The sequence below is a fragment of the Stegostoma tigrinum genome, chromosome 10, assembly GCF_030684315.1.
Source record: "Stegostoma tigrinum isolate sSteTig4 chromosome 10, sSteTig4.hap1, whole genome shotgun sequence".
Lineage (NCBI taxonomy): Eukaryota > Metazoa > Chordata > Chondrichthyes > Orectolobiformes > Stegostomatidae > Stegostoma > Stegostoma tigrinum.
In genome coordinates, this window is record NC_081363.1 from 31,071,060 (window position 1) to 31,090,874 (window position 19,815).

General features: G+C 40.1%; 1 protein-coding gene across 1 annotated transcript in view; it reads right to left on the reverse strand.

Annotated features, from left to right (window-relative positions):
• Positions 1–19,640, reverse strand: part of lrrc9 (leucine rich repeat containing 9) — a 187,430-nt gene extending 167,790 nt beyond the window's left edge. Inside the window, exons 1-5 of the mRNA XM_048538501.2 lie at positions 18,902–19,640; positions 18,733–18,815; positions 9,487–9,705; positions 7,360–7,500; positions 1,284–1,347 (exon numbers count right to left, since the gene is read on the reverse strand). Of these exons, the coding sequence (XP_048394458.1) occupies positions 1,284–1,347; positions 7,360–7,500; positions 9,487–9,705; positions 18,733–18,815; positions 18,902–18,938 (544 nt within the window). The 5' untranslated portion in view covers positions 18,939–19,640. The remainder of the gene's footprint in view (positions 1–1,283; positions 1,348–7,359; positions 7,501–9,486; positions 9,706–18,732; positions 18,816–18,901) is intronic.
• Positions 19,641–19,815: the final 175 nt, after the last annotated feature.

Consider the following 19,815-nt stretch of genomic DNA (forward strand, 5'->3'; position numbering starts at 1 on the left):
AAGTACCCCTCCAAGTCACTCACCATTCTGACTTGGAAATATACTGCCATTCCTTCATTGTCGCTGGGTCAAAATTCTGGAAAGCCCTCCCCAATAGCATTGTGGGTCAACCAACAGCAGGAGGAATGCAGCAGTTCAAGAAGGCAGCTCACCACCACCTTCTCAAGGACAACTAGGGATAGGCAAGAAATGCTAGCCAGCCAGCGATGCCCACATTCCACAAAATGATTAGAAAACAAAAAGAATTTTCAATAGAAGCAAGCAATCATAGAAATTTCAGCACAGATGCAATCAGTCTTCTTGGGCCAATCTTGACATTATGTCATATTACAGATTGTTTCCACTGCATGGTCAATCTTTTACTAATTACCTTTTCAAGCTTTTCACAATTTGAAAACTCCTATAAGATTCTATTTTACTTTTCTATTTCAGAGGAAAAAGAATGAATTTTCAAGTCTTCCACTGTAGTTATACTAACTAATTCCTATAATTGTAAATGAACCAAGTGAGAAAAGTCAACATGATTATAATAGAAAACAAAACCAAAAAAACCCAATTCTGATAGTCTTATTGTTTAAAAGCCTTGGGAATTATCTACATGTATTATCACAGGACTGGATGCTGAAGTTACACCAATGAATACAAATAAAAGCACTGTTCCTTGAGGTCACTTTTAATGGAATTCTGAAGCTTTCAAAGTAAATCATTCTCAAGAAAACATGGTTTTCGAAGGTGCCTCCATTGCTCCTGTTATTAATATTGTTTCATTCGACAGCCTGGACTTATTTCTCTTTTAGAAGAAAGGTCACTAGACCTTGTTTTAAAAAAAAATTTAATGGGAGTGACAATTCAGCTATGTAAACAGCCAAGAAGCTTACAGACTGTGGAACCACTTATACTTGTTTACAGAAAAAGTTTGATAGAAAAGATATGTATTATTTTCTAATCAGACCTGTATTTTCCAATTGTATCAGTTTTATCTATTCTCACTTCAGTAACAGAGCAATTCATTTGACTGTCTGAGTTAAAGGAGGGAAGGGGATAAAAGGCAGAGATTATAAATAAGAGAAATGCTACTCCAGATGTCGTTGTGACAATTTTCAATTTATTCTATTTGATTTAGTTCAGATTTATTTTGAAAAGGAATATCAAATACTCCTGTGTTTTAAAATCATAAGAAGTATAGAATTGCTTAAAATAGATTATTTGCCCACAAATAAGCTAAACACTTTTCAAGTTGGCCTCCATAGTAATAAGAGAAGTAATTATTATTTCGTACTTACTAATCACATCAATTAAATTTCCAGCAAGATTCAGCTCCTTGAGTTGAGTCAATGCATTTAGACCCTGCAGTAAAAAATTACAGTTAAATTGTATTTCTAGTTTCCACTCATATGAAGCTTATTTATTCTCATGTTTTCTTTCTGTTCATTTCATCATTGTACTATTGAGATGCAAAGACTATTCATCTATGGCTCCAGTGGCCATCAAATACATCAAAAAATATACCCTAGTTACAACATTAACAACTATATCTTTTAGTGGAGATTTTAAAGAAATGGTAATGCTGCATTTCCTCAACTGTATGGAAAACGTTTATCACTTCCATGCCAAATGGACACCAATAAAAGTACTGTTCCTTGAGGTCACTTTTAATGGAATTCTGAAGCTTTCAAAGAAAATCAGTCTCAAGAATACATGGTTTTCGAAGGTGCCTCCATTGCTTCCGTTATTAATATTGTTTCATTTGACAGCCTGGACTTATTTCTCTTTTAGAAGAAAGGCCACTAGACTTTGCTTTAAAAAAAAATGTAATGGGAGTGACAATTCAGCTATGTAAACAGCCAAGAAGCTTACAAACTATGGAACCACTTATATTTGTTTACAGAAAAAGTTTGATAGAAAAAATATGTATTATTTTCTAAACGCGGAAAGACTTGTGCTTCAGAAATATGAAGCACAAAGTGACCTGGAGTCCTAGTTCAGGATTCTCTCAGGTTAACATGCAGGATCAGTTAGCAAATATGAAGCAAAACATATTTATTTTGAAAGGGCTAGAACACAAGAGCAGGGATATACTGCTAAGGCTTTACAAGGCTTAGGGTCAGACCGCATTTGGAATGTCAACAGCATTTTCGGGTCTCAGATGTGCTGACCTTGGAGGGGCTCCAGAGGACGTTAACAAGAATGATCCTGGGGATGAAGGGCTTGTCGTATGAGAAGTGATTGAGGACTTTGACTCAAGGTTCCTGGAGTTTAGAAGGACAAGGAGGGGAGCATCTGATTGAAACCGACAGAGTACTGAGAGGCCTGGGATCCAGCGGACATCGAGATGTTTCCAATAGGAGAACAGGCTAGGACCAAAGGGCACAGCATCACAGTGGAGGGAGGAGGAATTACATCAGCAGAGGGTGGTGAATCTGTGAAACTCATTGCCACAGAAAGCTGTGGAGACCAAGTCATTGAGTGTATTTAAGACAAGGATAGATAGGTTCCTGATTAGTAAGGGGACCAAGGATTACAGTTAGAAGGAGATCACCCATGATCGAACACAGGTGCAGACTGAATGGTCTGAGTGACCTAATTCTGTTCCTATACCTTCGGATTATGGCTGTCAGGAGTTTTGGAGCTTTCTCCATATTGTTTGGGAAATTTGGGTTTAGCCTTAAGAAAGAAACCATCTGTCCCATCCTTTACACCTTTTCTCAGTACACCCTTTTACAGTACAGTACAGAAACTGGAAAATTGATGTGTAAAGTCTCTTTGAAAGTTTCTGAAAGATTTCTTCTTGATATCGTCTGAACACCCTGCTTCGTTAAGGTCCTCATTCAATTCTTCCAGTTTCTCTAGCACCATCATATCCATTTGAATGATGCAATCTTCCAGAGGTGCTCTGATATGTCAGCCTTCTCTTCAATGAAGGAATGTCTGTCTTGTTCTCTCCAACACCACTCCCCAACCGTGGTTTACTGTCGTCAGCAGTGTCCTACCTATTTCCTGTACTTTTGTCTTTGCCTCCTTGAGTTTAGGGTTTCCCTTGTTCTCATTTTTCATTCCACCATCCTCTGCATTTAAAAGATCAACTTGTGCAAATTTCTGCCACCTCAAGCAAGATGCGACAACCATAAACATCTTTCCCTCCCCTCCATTGCTAGCATTTCTCAGGGGCTGTTCCTTGTGCAACAATCTGGTCCACTCCTCTGCAAGGAACAATAACTTTTAACCTTCCCTCATACTCATGGGACTTCCATGGGGGATGCAAGAAAATTTGGAGAACAGACATCATGTGGTCAATCTCTTGTGGAATTCAATGAAGTCTTAGACGCTATAAAATGTGTAAGCAGAAGAGGAGGTATAATACTTTGAACTTCTGCTGTGCCTTGATGTAACTTTGCAGCAGGCCCAGGACTATTTATTCACTCTTTGAAAGCATGTTCCCATGAACTTGCAAGAGGTGTTACACTTCCTTATCCATTTTCTCACATTCTAAGACTCCAATCATTATTTCTATATGAAGCAGCATTTTACTTGTACCTTTTCAAACTAGTCTACCGCATTGCCTGCTCACCAATCTGAACCAGCTATCTAAATATTCTGTTGACAAGACCAGGTCAGAGGCTGGGAGAATAGTTCGGCTCCAGAGTCCTCAGAGCCTGCCCATCATCTGCAAGAAAGAAATCTGAGGTGTGATGGACTTCTCCCACCTTTCCTGGATAAATGCAGCACCAATTACACTCATGAACCTCGACATCATCCTGAATAAAGCAGACCACATGACTAGCACTCCATCAAACACCTTCAAACTTCATATCCTCGACCAGTGACAACCAAATTGCTGTGATGTGTACCGTCTACAAGACAGACTGCCAAAAGACACCACGGATCTTTAAACAGCACCTTCCAAATTTGCGACAACGCCCACCTAGAAGCTAGAACGTAGCACTTATATGGGTACACAACAACTTGCAAGTTCCCCTCCAAGCCACACACCATTCTGATTCTGAACAATATCACTGGGTCAAGATCCTACAAATTCCTCCCTAACAGCATTACGGTTACACTTATAACTCATGAACTGCAGTGCTCAAGAAGGCAGCTTATCACCATCTTCTCAAGAGCAATTGGGGCAATAAATCCTGGCCTAACCAGCCACTTCAATGTAGAATATAGAACAGTTCAGCACAGCGTCAGATCCTTTGGTGCACCATGTCTGTGCCAACTATGATGCCATTCTAAAATAATCCCATCTACCTGCACATGGTCCATATCCCTCTATTTCCTGCCTGTTCATGTGTTTGTCTAAATGTCTCTTAAATATTGTTATCATGTGCACTTCTACTACCTCACCTGGCAACACGTTACTGGTACCCCCTGAGTAACAAACTTGCCTTGTACATCTCCTTTAAACTTTCCCTTTCTCACTTTAAACATATGCACTCCTACTTCATCGGAGGCTGCACTGATGATGTTACACAGCAGGGTAATGAAACGTCTGTGAACAAACAAACCAGTTTGGCAAGCCAACCAGCAACCACAACGCGAGCTACAAATCTACTCGAGAACCTAAGACAGTCGGGATAATTGGGTCAATTACAGGTTGGTAAATGTTAACTGAAATAAAAAAGATTCCCACTATACACCCTATCCACGCAACTCAATTTTATATACTTCTATAAGGTTGCTGCTCACTCTCCAATGCTTTAACAAAAACAATTCAAGTTTGAACAATGTCTGCTGATGGCTAAAACACTGCAATCCAGGCAATATCCTGGTAAATCTCTGCACCGTCTCCAAAGCCTCCCCATCATTCCTGTAGTGTGGTGACCTGCACACAATATTTCAAACGTGGCCTATCTTTCCTGTCTGTTCAATGTAAGGTTTGTCACAGTCTTTGCATGTGATCTTGTGTATCACGTTGGTTCTGTCCATAGTGGGTAAGGGGTCTTTGGTTCAAGTTAGCAGTCGGCATAGGGGTTGACATAGGTTTGTGTGCTGCCCTGATGTCCAATAGTTGTAGGAATCTTGTGGTCAGTTTGGATACATTCTTAACGTATTGTAACATGACGAGTGTGTTAGGGCGTACAGTATCTTCCTGCTGTTGTTTGTGTGATAGGCATCGTCGGACCCAGCGGTTCGGGTATCCGTTGCCCTTACATACTTGGTATTGTCGCTCATTTAAATAGTGTTTTTATGCAATTCCGTTTGTGGGTGTTAGCGTGGAAATTCAGGAATTGATCTGTGTGTGGCCCTTCTGTGTACCTTCGTCAGAAATTCCCCACTGGCCCTGCGTTCTACCATGACATCCAGGAATGGGAGCTACTTGATCTTTTCTTCTTCCCTGGTGGATTTGACACCAGTGAGACATATAAGTTCCCATGCAAAGACAGCAGCTAACATTACATTGAACAGCCAGAAAGGAAACTGGCCACAAGAATACATGAATACCAACTAGCAACAAAAAGACATGACCAGTATGTACTCGTCTCTGTTCACATGGATAAGGGCAACGACAGTTCAATTGGGACAACATCACGGTTCTCTGACATGCCAAACAGAGACAAGCACAGGAGTTTCTAGAAGCTTGGTTCTCCACCAAGAAGCCCATCAATAAACACGTAGAATTAGACCCTATATACACACCATTGCGAAGAAAAATCGGAAATGAGGTAACCGATTCCAACGGACACCAGAGTTTAAATACCTGACGGGAAAACACAACAGTACTTCATGGGAGGCTGCACTGATGATGTTACACAGCAGGGTAATGAAATGTCTGTGAACTAACAATCCAGCTTGGCAAGCTAACCAGCATCCACAACCCGAGCTACAAATCTACTCAAGAACATAAGAGAGTCGGGATTAATGGGTCAATTACAGGTTGGTAAATGTTAACTAGTGTAGTGTTATCCAAATTAATTCTGGGTCTCAATTATTTATTATCTCTATTAATTTTAAAAAATTCATTCACAGGATGTGGGTGTCGCTGGCTAGACCAGAATTTATTGCCCGCTCCTAGTTATCCAGTGGGTAGCTGAGAGTCAACCACATTACTAAAGATTTGCAATCACATGTAGGCTAGACCAGATGAGGATGTCAGATTTCCTTCCCTGAAGGACATTAGTGAGTCAGATAGGTATTTCTGAGAAGCAACAATGGTTTCATGGTCATCAACAGATTCTTAATTTCTCTTTTTTTTAATTCAAATTCCACCAACTTCCTTAGCGAGATTCAAAATCCAGAATGGGAGCTGTGTTTCTGGATTAATAGTCTCCCAATAGTACCACTAGGCCATTGGCTCTCTATTAATGACTTTGATGAGAGGACAGTTGTATTGCACCCACATTTTCTAATGATATAAAGTTAGGTGGAAAAGTTAGTCGTGAGGATACAAAAACGTCTGCAAGGGATATTTGAATAAAATAATTTGGTGTGATAATGAGAGACTTTTTATTTTGGCTGAAAGATTGGAAAAGCAGAATGTTACTTAACTGGAGAGAGATTGCAGAATGCAGCAATACAGAGAGATTTCAGTGTCCTTGAACATGAATAGTAAAAAGTCAGCATGCGAGTGAATAATCAGTAAAAGCACACAGAATGTTGGCCTTTGTTACAAAGAGGAGAGAATGTGAGAGGGGGAAGTCTTGTTGTAGCTTTAAAGCCCATTGTTCAGATAGCACCTGGAGTACAGTGAACAATTTTGCCTTCCTTAGTAGGAATATAATTGATTTAGAAGAAGTTCACAGAAGATTCACTACATTGATTCCTGGGTTGAAGGGGTCATCTTATGAGGAAGAGTTGAATTAGTTGGACCTTTACTCAATGGATTTCATAAGAGCAAAAGGTAATCTTTTATAAAGAGATTATGAAGGGCTTTCATAGAATAAATTCTGAAGCAATGTTTTCCTTTGTTGTGGAATACGCAATATAGGAGCACAGTTCAAGAATAAGGTGTCATTTACTTAAGATGGAGACAAGGAGGAATTTCTTCACACAGAGTGAGATTAATCATTGGAATCCTCTTCACCAGGGAAGAATGGAAGCTGGTTCATTCAACAGATTCAAGGTCAAGTTGGACAAACTGACAGGGGAGTCAAGGATATAGCGGTGGTCCTCAATCAAATCAACCATGAGGATAATGTAGGAGGCAAATGGCCTATTTTTAATTCTAATTATTTTGCGGAATTATACTTGCTAACTTCCAAACTCATTTAGGAAATAATAACTCTCAGATACATAGTGCTCTGAATGTAAAATGCTGCTGCAAGATTTTTCACGGAGGCAAAACCAACACAGTTACGAGGCGAAATCAATAGGCTTGATCTGAAATAAACAATTTTAAAATCTTCTGAACATACCTACCTCTATAACTTTAATTTTATTATTGTTCAACCAAAGGATCTCCAACTTCTTTAGATTTTCCAGATTTTTAATCTTTGTGATCTGATTGTAATACAAGTAGAGTCTTTGAAGATTTTTACAATAGCTTAATCCTTCAATGTCCTAGAAAAACAATTTAAAGTTATTTTTTGGAACCAATATGATTCTCCAGTCTTATCGGCCCCTCACTGCGCTAGAGTGAAAAACACATAACTTCAGAATGTTCAGATGATCTTCTCAATGAGCCTATGAGCTTCCTTTTGCACCTCAACAATTCTGATTTTGCAATTCAATATTTTAGCAATATTTAAAGTAGAGAAGAATTTGTACTCATCTTACACTACCCTATGTATTTCAATAACTCTGGAGAATCATTCAAAACTATAAAATTTCAAAAAAATTTTAACACCAAGCAACTTCTACAAATGTCTACTGGTGGCAATGTTGAGCTGCTGCAAACTAACTCAAGCTAAAACTAGCAGTGTCGTAATGATTTGCAGACTTACTGAATCTTCAACAGATTACTTTAACTGTGCTATATAAATCCAATAAAATGTTCCAAGGCAATTCAGAAGAGTTATTAAAAAAGAATGAAGTAAAAAGAAGATGAAATTAGGCAGAAGATGTAGGTTTTGCTGAGTGTCTTAAAGGAAAAAATGAGATATAAAGGCTTACAGAGAGAATTCCTGAGCTTAGAGCTTTTACAGTTACAGGGAAGGTCATGAAGTGTGGAGCGATTAAAGCAAAGGATTGGCAACAACCCAGAATTAGAGGAGCACAAAGAAGTGGAAGGTTTGAGAGTAGCAGGAGATTATAAAGCTGAACAGGAGCAATGCTATAACACAAATTTTAATATAAGGATGAGAACTTTGAGATCAAGATACTACTTAATTGGGACCCAATGTCAATCTGCAAGCCCAAGGACAACAATGTGAACAGGTCTTATTATAATACTAGAACAGTTTAGAACCTCAAATCTATTGAGGAAAGAAAGCAAAAGGGTGGCAAGGAAAATGTTGTAATAACCAAGGCCAGAGGTTTAAAAGAAAACATAAATGAGGGTTTTAACACAGACAAGTTGAGGCAGAGTTTAAATCAGGCCTCCAGGTTAGAGAAGTGGTAATAGACAATTATACTGATCAGGTGGAAATATCAGACACTGACCACAGGTAGAAAACAGTTTGGTTTAGCATCAGGCCAGGGAAAGGGATGGATGTCAGAGACACCACTCAAATTTATTCTTTTTTAAAATTTATTCATTTTGTGGGACATGGGCATCACTGGCTGGTGAGCATTCATTACTGGTTCCTAGCTGTTCTTGAGAACGTGGCGGTGAGCTGCCTTCTCGAAGCGCTGCAGTCCACCTGCTGTGGGTTGACCTACAATGTCAGTAGGGGGGAAATTCCAGGATTTTGACCCAGCAGCAGTGAAGGAACGGCCATATATTTCCACGTCAGGATAGCGAGGGGAACTTGAAGGTGGTGGTGTTCCCATATGTCTGCTGCCCTTGTCCTTTGAGATGGAAGTGATCGTGGGTGTGGAAGGGGCTGTCTGAGGATCTTAGGTGACTAAAACATTACCATAGTTTCTCTCAGCATATGCTAGTAGTTCAGCTTGTGATTTTACTTTAAATTTCAAGCATATACAGTAGATCACTTTTATAGCCAGGGAGGAAAGAGATGATGATGATGATGGTATCGGTGAAAGAGTCTTTGATGCTATATATTTTGCCTTTGTCCCGCTCTTTCCTATGATTTTAGAGATGTAAAGTTCATGATAATTCAAAATGAATTCATTTGTACAATCTTGGGATTGGGATAACGTTAAACAATAATGCAACATAATTATAATGTTATTTTCTTCAAATCATGTTGTAAATTTTTAAAGTACTGCAGTCTGTAACTCCAGTAAATCTTGTTAATTAAATAAAAATGATATTGCACTACACTAAATCTATATAATTTAGAAACCAAAAAAGATTCAGGGTTTAATTAGGAATATTTGACATGCCTGAACAAAATAAACTAATCAGAAATGTTTCATGCTGACTTATAATACCCAGCCATACTTGAATATTCACTTTGAGTTCTCCCAAAATACATAACTCACCGTTAAGTGGGACTCAACAATCCATAGTTGAGTAAGCAGAGGACATGCTTCCAAACCTTCAATTTTTCTAATGTTTTGCTTCACTAACGTAAGAACAACTAAATTTGGAAAGTATAGCAGTCCCACCATTCGCGGATATCCCGAGAAGAACATTTCCAGTTCAGTGACTGATGGTCCTTCCTGAGCAATCTTCTCATATGACAATCCATTACACATACACTGACAAAACATTTCAAAAATGCATTACTTGATTTAACAGTAAGATTTAACTTGTAGTTTTATTATACTTGAACACTTCCATTGTACCGGAGTTAAATTCATAACAGCAGGAGCTAAAGTAATGCCTCCAGTTTTGACTTTGAAGTAAACTTCGATGAGAGGGAGGGTTGGTCCAAGGATCAGGCCAGGGCTGGGGAGATTTTGAAACTGGTAAAATCCACATTTAGGCCATTGGGCTGTAGGCTCCCAAAGCGGAATATGACATGCTGCTCATCCAATTGGCAGGAGGCATCATTGTGACACTGGAGGAGGCGCAGAATTGACATGTCACCCAGGGGGTTGGAGGGGGAGTTTAAATGGTTCACGACTGGAAGATCTTGTTGTTTGATGTGAACAGAGCGCAGGTGCTCTAAAAATTGGTCTCCAAGCCTCCGCTTGGTCTCACCAATGTAGAGGAGGTCACATCGGGAACAGCGGATGCAGGAGATCATGTTGACAGTTGTACAGGTGAGCCCCTGTCTAATTTTTTCTGAAGAAGGGTCCTGACCCGAAACGTCAACTTTCCTACTCCTCTGATGCTGCTTGGCCTGCTGTGTTCCTCCAGCTCAATACTGTGTTATCCCTGTCTAATGTAGAAGGTTTGTTTCCCTCTCATCCCCAGCTCCTTGACCTGACACAACCTGTACATTTTCTTTCCAACCTCTCTGGCCCTCCCACCTGATTGACCAATCCCCACCACTACCTACCTGCACTCACCTATCAGCATCGCACCTTCCTTCCCCAGCCCCACCCCTCCTATCTCTATCTATTTCTGAGCTCTCTCACCCCTCCCCATTTCTGAAGAAGGGTTCCAAACTAGAACGTCAACTTTCTTGCTCCTCTGATGCTGCCTGGCCTGCTGTGTTCCTCCAGCTCCACACTGTGTTATTTCTATATTTTTGTAGTTCTTCTCAAACAGTATAATATCAGAGAGAACGTAATTCTTCAATCAGCATTTAATTCAGAGTTGCCAACTTGAATGAAGATATTTTTAAAGGTTTTATCATTCAACAATTAGAATCATAGAATCTGTACAGAAAAAAAGGCCATTAATCCCTTTGAACCTGCACCAATCCTCTAAGGAGCATCACAGCCAAACCCATTACCCTTCCCTATCCCTGCAACCCTGATCAAATGGCATCAAGCCAAGTTGTGCAGCCAATTGCAAAAACCATGAAGGAGGGAAACTGAGGATGGGGGACAAAAAAAATTCTTAAAGTGGAGGAGCAATGCATGGAGTTGTAGTTTGAATAATTTTAGGTGAATTTTGATTTGATTAGCCAAGTGAGGAATTAATTCAGATCCGTTTAGTTACAGTAAATGTCCAAAACTTATGCAATACATGACTTAATCAACCTTATTTGGGGATGGTGGGGTAGGTTACTGAGAACCTGCATACTCTCAGGATTGAACAAAAGCTCACATCATACCACGTCTCTTATGCTAATTGTCATTATGCACCAATATTTTGTAGATAATGGCTTTAAGTCCTATTTAGCTTATAATTTTATGCATTACTTTGCATTGATAGTTTTAAGGTTATGCACAACTTCAGAACTTAAACATTTATGAAAAATCTAACACTTCTGAGCATCATTAGCTGCTCATAAAAACCACTCTCTACCAGATGGCCTTTAAAAACAAATAGCCACCGAAAAAGGCATTTGATCTATTGATGGAAGTAGAAACTCTCACCAATTTAACAAAATTGAGGCAATGAGCTCAGAATATCAATTGCAGTACATGGCAGAGATGGCCTCATGAATAATTCACATCTTAGGAACCAATTTCAACACAGTAAGAATTGATGTCATTTAGAGAGCTATTACAAATAAAGAAATCAATTAGTAATTAGGCAGACATTATCTAGTGAATCAAGATTGATCGTGAACTGTCAATGTCGATTAGAGTTCAGGGTGTCTCTAATCATGCACTGGGAGCAGCAGTTATTAAGGGTTAATAAGACTTTTGTTTAATGGTTTGTGGTGCTAACAGAAAGATCAAAGGCAGATCACCTTCAGTCAATAGAGCAAAAGACCTCTGATAGTCAACCAGGTTCACAAACAGCATCCCAGCCTGAACAGGCTGCAAACTATTGATTTTATTAAGTAGCAATTCTTATGTGTGTTTTTGATAAACTTAAATTCTCTTGCAAAAACAAACTTTACCTGGAAGGAGGCTTGTGATTAAGTGTACTAGTCACCTTTAAGTTGCCTCTCAATGTCTGTTAATTGTAAGTGAATTTGGTCTTACAATTAAAGTTAAATGAACCCCAAGGTCTTACATGACCTGAACACAAATTTGATGCTATAAAAGCAATTCACTGAAATAGCACCAAAAACTAATAACAACTTTGGAAATACAGATTCTCAGAATCGTTCACAGAATTGTTAAATCGCAGGAGGCCATTCAGCTCATCACTTCTGCACTGGCTCTTTCAGCATACCTAGTGCCAATCTCTTGCTTTTCTTCTTGCAGACTATTTCTATCCAAAAAAATCATCCAATGCACTCTTGACACCACAGTTTAATGAGATTTCCAGGCAGTGCGTTCAATACTCAACTGTTTGCAATATGAAAAGGTTTCCTTTTCCCTCAGATCACCCTTGTTTCTTTTGCACACCACTTTAAAAGTATGCCTATGCATTCTTGTTCTTTAATGTTTTAGTGAAGATCTGTAGCTCAGGTAGTGGCTGGAGTTGTTGGTTATTTTGCCGAACTGACTGGTTTTCAAACATATTTCCCCATTCTAGGTGACATCTTCAGTGCTGTCTAGCCTCCATTGAACTCTGTTGTTCTGTTCTGTTCTTTGTTTATATGGTCCGGTCTGTCATAGTGGGTAGGTCTGTTTCTGGTTTTGCTCCGTAGTGGTATGTCGATGGGGTCTACTTCAACATGTTTGGTTATGGCACCAGTCTTTGAGAGTAGCTGGCAAAGTGTGTATGTTAGTTTGTGTGCTATCATTATTCTGATTGGAACTGAATACAAGACTCCTACAACCTCTCAAAGCTGAAAGACCCCATACCCACAATGAGCAGGACAAATGTGATATATAAAAGACCATGCAGCAACTGCCAGGAGCATTACATAGGACATATGGGCAGGAATCCCGCTATCAGGATACATGAACGCCAACTTGTAGCAAAATGGCACAACCAACTCCCCCTCATTTCTATTCACGCTGACAAACAAGGACATCAGTTTAACTGGGACAATGTAACAGTACTAGGGCGAGAAAAACAAAGACAAGCACAAGAATTCCTGGATGCCTGGTTTTCAACCACTGATACCATAAACAAACATGTTGAAATAGACCCCACCTACATACACTACAGAGCAAAACTGGAAACACAGTTACCAACCATGATAGACCGGACCTGATAAATTCAGAACAGAACAGAACAACAGCGCTTCAACAGTGGCTAAACAGGAATGAAGATATCACCTTGAAGGGGCCGAAACCAGTCAGCTCAGTGAACCAACTGAAAACTCTATTCTTGTGGGAAGTGGGAACCTGTTCTCCCTATCTACTCGATCCAGACTGGTCATGATTATGAAAGCATCCATTAAATTTCCTATCAGCTTTCTTCTCTCCAAGGAGAATAGTGCTAACGTCTTTGACCTATCTTCCGAACTGAAGTTTCTCATTCTGGGAACCCCAGAAGGCAGAGCCAGCATAGGTTTACGAAGTGGAAATCATACTGGACAAATTTACAAAAATTCCTTGAAGAGGTAACAAGTAGGGTCTACAAAGGGGAAACAGCAGATCTATTGTATTTGTATTTTCAGAAACAGCTAATAATACACTACACTTGAGGCTACTTAATAAGAAGAGCTCATGGTGTTCCATGCTAATATCATATCAGCACGTATACTGGATTGGCTAACTAATAGAGTCCACAGCAGGGTTAGGAGTGCATTTTCAGGATGACAACCTGTTAAGTAGAACAGATCCAAAGGGATCAGTGCTAGGGCTATGATTATTTATAATACACGTATTAATGACACGACTGAAGAAAGCAAATGTACTAAAACCAAGTTTATATGTCTTTCAATCACAAGTCGTTGGAAAAATTTTCAAGATTCAGTGAAAGCAATATCTTGAATATTTTTAAGGCAAGGCAGGTAGATTCTTGAATGACAAGGGGGTGAAAAATGATTAAGAGTGGATGGGAATGTGGAGTAATCAGATTAGTAATGATCTTATTGAATAGCAAAGCAGGCTCAAGGGGCTCAGTGGCCTCCTCCTGCTTCTAAATTATGTGTTTGGATACACTAAATGAAATTCAATTTTGTTTCATTTCTCTCTGAATGATTGCTAGATCATTAGCAATTCAAACAAAAAAACTTGCACACCATTTTAAGCATTTGTGCAAAACTCTCACAACCTTAGATTTTAGAATGTCTCAGATACAGTTGCAGTATAAACTTAAGAAATCAGTTTAGACTTCTCTACACAGCAGGAAAACATTGGTTTGCCAGCAATATAATTATTGTAACCTGTATTTGGGCTAAATTAAAATCAACTCTCACTGCATATTTTAATAGACTGAATTGCAGCTAAATGTTATGCCGAGCTGTGACTAAATAATTACAGATAAGGGATCTATTTTGCTTTAAGAATGATAAAGCATTTCAGATGTTACTTGGACTGGACACAGTCAGATTGCTCTCCAGATTTCAATACAATTTTATTTAGAAGCTCTTCAACAGGATATGGTTTTACATAGATAGAACATTACAGCCTAGTACAGGCCCTTCGGCCCTCGATGTTGTGCCGACCTGTCATACCGATCTCAAGCCTATCTAACCTACACTATTCCATGTACGTCCATATGCTTATCCAATGACGACTTAAATGTACCTAAAGTTGGCGAATCTACTACCGTTGCAGGCAAAGCGTTCCATTCCCTTACTACTCTCTGAGTAAAGAAACTACCTCTGACATCTGTCCTATATCTTTCACCCCTCAATTTAAAGCTATGCCCCCTCGTGTTCGCCGTCACCATCCTAGGAAAAAGGCTCTCCCTATCCACCCTATCTAACCCTCTGATTATTTTATATGTTTCTATTAAGTCACCTCTCAACCTTCTTCTCTCTAATGAAAACAGCCTCAAGTCCCTCAGCCTTTCCTCGTAAGACCTTCCCTCCATACCAGGCAACATCTCAGTGAATCTCCTCTGCACCCTTTCCAAAGCTTCCACATCCTTCTTATAATGCGGTGACCAGAACTGTATGCAATACTCCAAGTGCGGCCGCACCAGAGTTTTGTACAGCTTCACCATAACCTCTTGGTTCCGGAACTCGATCCCTCTATTAATAAAAGCTAAAATACTGTATGCCTTCTTAACAGCCCTGTCAACCTGGGTGGTAACTTTCAAGGATCTGTGTACATGGACACCAAGATCTCTCTGCTCATCTACACTACTAAGAATCTTACCATTAGCCCTGTACTCTTCCTTTCGGTTACTCCGACCAAAGTGCATCATCTCACACTCGTCTGCATTAAACTCCATTTGCCACCTCTCAGCCCAGCTCTGCAGCTTATCTATGTCTCTCTGCAACCTATAGCATCCTTCGTCACTATCCACAACTCCACCGACCTTAGTGTTGTCTGCAAATTTACTAACCCATCTTTCTACGCCCTCATCCAGGTCATTTATAAAAATGACAAACAGCAGTGGACCCAACACCGACCCTTGCGGTACACCACTAGTAACTGGTCTCCAGGATGAACATTTCCCACCAACTACCACCCTCTGTCTTCTTTCAGCAAGCCAATTTCCAATCCAAACTGCTATATCTCCCACAATTCCATTCCTCCACATTTTGTACAATAGCCTATTGTGGGGAACCTTATCGAACGCCTTGCTGAAATCCATAAACACCACATCAACCAGCTTACTCTCATCTACCTGTTTGGCACCGTCTCAAAGAACTCAATAAGGTTTGTGAGGCACGACCTTCCCTTCACTAAACCGTGCTGACTATCCCTAATCAATTTATTCTTTTCTAGATGATTATAAATTCTATCCCTTATAACCTTTTCCAACACTTTACCAACAACTGAGGTAAGGCTCACTGGTCTATAATTACCAGGGTTGTCTCTACTCCCCTTCTTGAACAGGGGAACCACATTTGCTATCCTCCAGTCATCTGGCACTATTCCTGTAGACAATGACGAGTTAAAGATCAATGCCAAAGGCTCGGCAATCTCCTCCCTGGCATCCCAGAGGATCCGAGGATAAATCCCATCCGGCCCAGGAGACTTATCTATCTTCACCCTCTGAAGGATTTCTAATAACTCTTCCTTGTGAACCTCAATCCCACCTAGTCTAGTAGCTTGTATCTCAGTATTCTCCTCGACAACATTGTTGTTTTCTAGAGTGAATACTGTTGAAAAATATTCATTTAGCGCTTCCCCTATCTCATCTGACTCCACACACAACTTACCACTACTATCCTTGATTGGGCCTAATCTTACTTTCGTCATTCTTTTATTCCTTAAATACCTATAGAAAGCCTTAGGGTTTACCCTGATCCTATCTGCCAACAACGTCTCATGTCTCCTCCTGGTTCTTCTGAGCTCTCTCTTTAGGTCTTTCCTGGCTACCTCAAGTACCCTAACTGAGCCTTCACATCTCATCCTAACATAAGCCTTCTTCCTCTTGACCAGAGATTCCACCTTCTTCGTAAACCACGGCTCGTGCACTCCACAGCTTCCTCCCTGCCTGACAGGTACATGCTTATCTAGGACACACAGGAGCTTTTCCTTGAATAAGCTCCACATTTCTAATGTGCCCATCCCCTGCAGTTTCCTTCCCCATCCTATGCTCCCTAAATCTTGCCTAATCTCATTGTAATTGCCTTTCCCCCAGCTATAACTCTTGCCCAGTGGTATACACCTATCCCTTTCCATCACTAAAGTAAACATAACAGAATTGTGATCGCTATCACCAAAGTGCTCACCTACTTCCAAATCTAACACCTGGCCAGGCTCATTACCCAGTACCAAATCAAATGTGGCTTCGCCTTTTGTTGGCCTATCTACATACTGTGTCAGGAAGCCCTCCTGCACACACTGGACAAAAACTGACCCATCTATAGTACTCGAACTATAGTGTTCCCAGTCAATATTTGGAAAGTTGAAGTCCTCCATGACAACTACCCTGTCTCTCTCACTCCTATCGAGAATCATCTTTGCTATCCTTTCCTCTACATCTCTGGAACTATTCGGAGGCCTATAGAAAACTCCCAACAGGAACTAACCTCAGCCCATACTACCTCAGTTGACGAGTTCCCAAACATCCTTTCTGCAACTGTAATACTGTCCTTGACCAAGAATGCCACACCTCCGCCCCTTTTACCATCTTCTCTGTTCTTAATGAAACATCTAAATCCCGGAACCTGCAACAACCACTCCTGTCCCTGCTCTATCCATGTCTCCGAAATGGCCACAACATCGAAGTCCCAGGTACTAATCCATGCTGCAAATTCATCCACCTTATTCCGGACGCTCCTGGCATTGAAGCAGACACACTTCAATCCAACTTCTTGCTTGCCGGTGCCATCTTGCTTCCCTGAAACTTTATTTCGGACCACCCTACTCTCAACCTTTTCTATAGTCGAACTACAATTTTGGTGCCCATCCCCCTGCTGAATTAGTTTCAACCCTCCCGAATAGCCTTAGCAAATTTCCCCCCCAGGATATCGGTATCCCTGTGGTTCAGGTGAAAACCATCTTGCTTGTAGAGGCCCCACCTACCCCAGAAAGACCCCCAATTATCCAAGAATTCAAAACCCTCCCTCCTGCACCATCCCTGTAGCCACGTGTTCAACTCCTCTCTCTCCCTATTCCTCGCCTCACAAGCACATGGCACGGGCAACAAACCAGAGACAACAATTGTGTTCGTCCTAGCTCTCAGCTTCCATCCTAGCTCCCTGAATTTCTGCCTTAAATGCCCATCTCTCTTCCTACCTATCTACTCATGATACTGTCAAATCTAAATATTAAAGAACACATGGTAAAACATAATTTAACAAAATGCTAGAAACCTTTGCTCTCACTGAGAATGATTATACAGAAAATGGCAGTCCCATTATGGTCCCATGTTCCCACTGTTTATAGCAATAAAGAAGGTTTATCAAGTGAACTAACTGTGCAGTAAATGGAAATGAAGCATAGGCACATTAAATAACAGCATTTATCAGCTGTAATTAATTTTCTGATTATTATTACGTAGAACCAGTAAGTATTAAAGTTCAGCTTTCTTCAGAAACAGTTTAGAATCCACTAACATTGAATACAATCCTATGGGGCTTGGTTATCATTGGGCCCAGACTGCAACTTCCTAAATGTGCAAGGTGCAAAATGTACAAACCTGTAAACAAGGTCAGCTAATTATGGAGAGGTTGTCTGTCTCAGAGCCTGTGGGTGGACAAAAGTGTGTGTGTGTCCATCTGTGTACAATCTGTGTATGTGTAATTAAGAGAAGGTTCACCTGGTCATTAGCATTTCACCAGCTGTTGGTCTTCCATCATATGAGGAGGGAGCAAAGTATTCCTATACTCTTTTTGGAATTGAGAACATCCAGAAAAGACCATGGCTCCAAGTTTGGAATGAAGAGCTGTCAGTTTCCCAAATGGTTGGGAGCTCTTTGAGGTGCATTATTATCCTAATGTCAAATTCATGGACAATCCAGCTGAGATTCCCAGAAGTGGCCAAAGATGCGATCGGCCTCAACTGTCTGGCCGGTAGACAGGGCCTCTGCTTCCCACAAAAATAGTTGCTAATGATGGACAGTTTATAGCTGTATAGTTTTCAAATATATACAGTCCAATGAATGTTATTATTTCTTTATCACCCATGACACGTAAAAAATAATGAATAAAGTCACATCTGCTGAGGAAAAATTGATAACTTACAATTAACCATTATTTATTAAGCACAGATCAATGATTTAACAATAATACATAGGGCTGCACTTACCAATTCTTTGAAAATTTCTTCGGTGTCGTTTTGTATTTGGATCATCTTCCAAGTCATTTGGTAAGTTACATGTAAGTTAACCACTAAATAAAAAGCATGGCAAAATTAAAACAATTTATGCTTACTAAATTATAGCATTTAAATATTTTTTAAATCAAGTAAAAATTACCTTTAATTCTTTCGTTACAGACATGGAAGAAATGCATGTGCTTAAAATGAAGACTGGCTACTTTTCATTGAGATTTGAAGAGCGGGTGTCAATAGGTTCTCCAATAGTTTGGGTAACATTATCCATTCCCAGCCAGTGAATATTCAAAATACAAAGCAGAGAAAAATCGTACCCACCCAGCTTAATCCTAGTCCCCACTGACGACACCCAAAGTAAATCCTTGGGTTAATCTCTAAACTACTCAATCTCCCCCTGTTGAGGGATTGAAATCTAAGTTTGATGAAACATAGTGGATCATTTCCGGTGAAGGTCAATATGAGCTCGCTGCAAGTCATACCCTCTTTGTCATTTTATTTTATCCTCCCATGAGATGTATGTATAACTGGATAGATATTCATTGTCCATTCATGATTGCCTTCAAGGTGGCAGTAATGTGCTGCGTCTTGAACCACTGTGGTATATTTGGTGTAGATATAGTCACAGAGTACAGGAAGAGAGATCCATGATTTTCACTCAAGCTTTCTCAGCCTTTGCCTCTTCCCTTCTCTACCATTTCTTTCCTTCTCTGCTTGTCTTGAATCCCTTTTCTACCAGCCATCCTTCAATTATAGATAACAAGGTGTAGAGATGGATGAACACAGCAGGCCAAGCAGCATCAGAGGAGCAGGAAGAAGGGTCTAGGCCGGAAACATCAGCCTTCCTGCTCCTCTGATGCTGATTGGCCTGCTATGTTCATCCAGCTCTACACCTTGTTATCCCAGATTCTTCAGCATCTGCAGTTCCTACTATCTCTGAAACAATCCTTCAACTATACTTCTTTCTTTTTTTACTTAATTTGCTGTCCTATTCTTGTACTACCCTCTCGTTCTTTTCTACTTCCTTCCTATCCACCTCCATTACTTCCACCTGCTTCT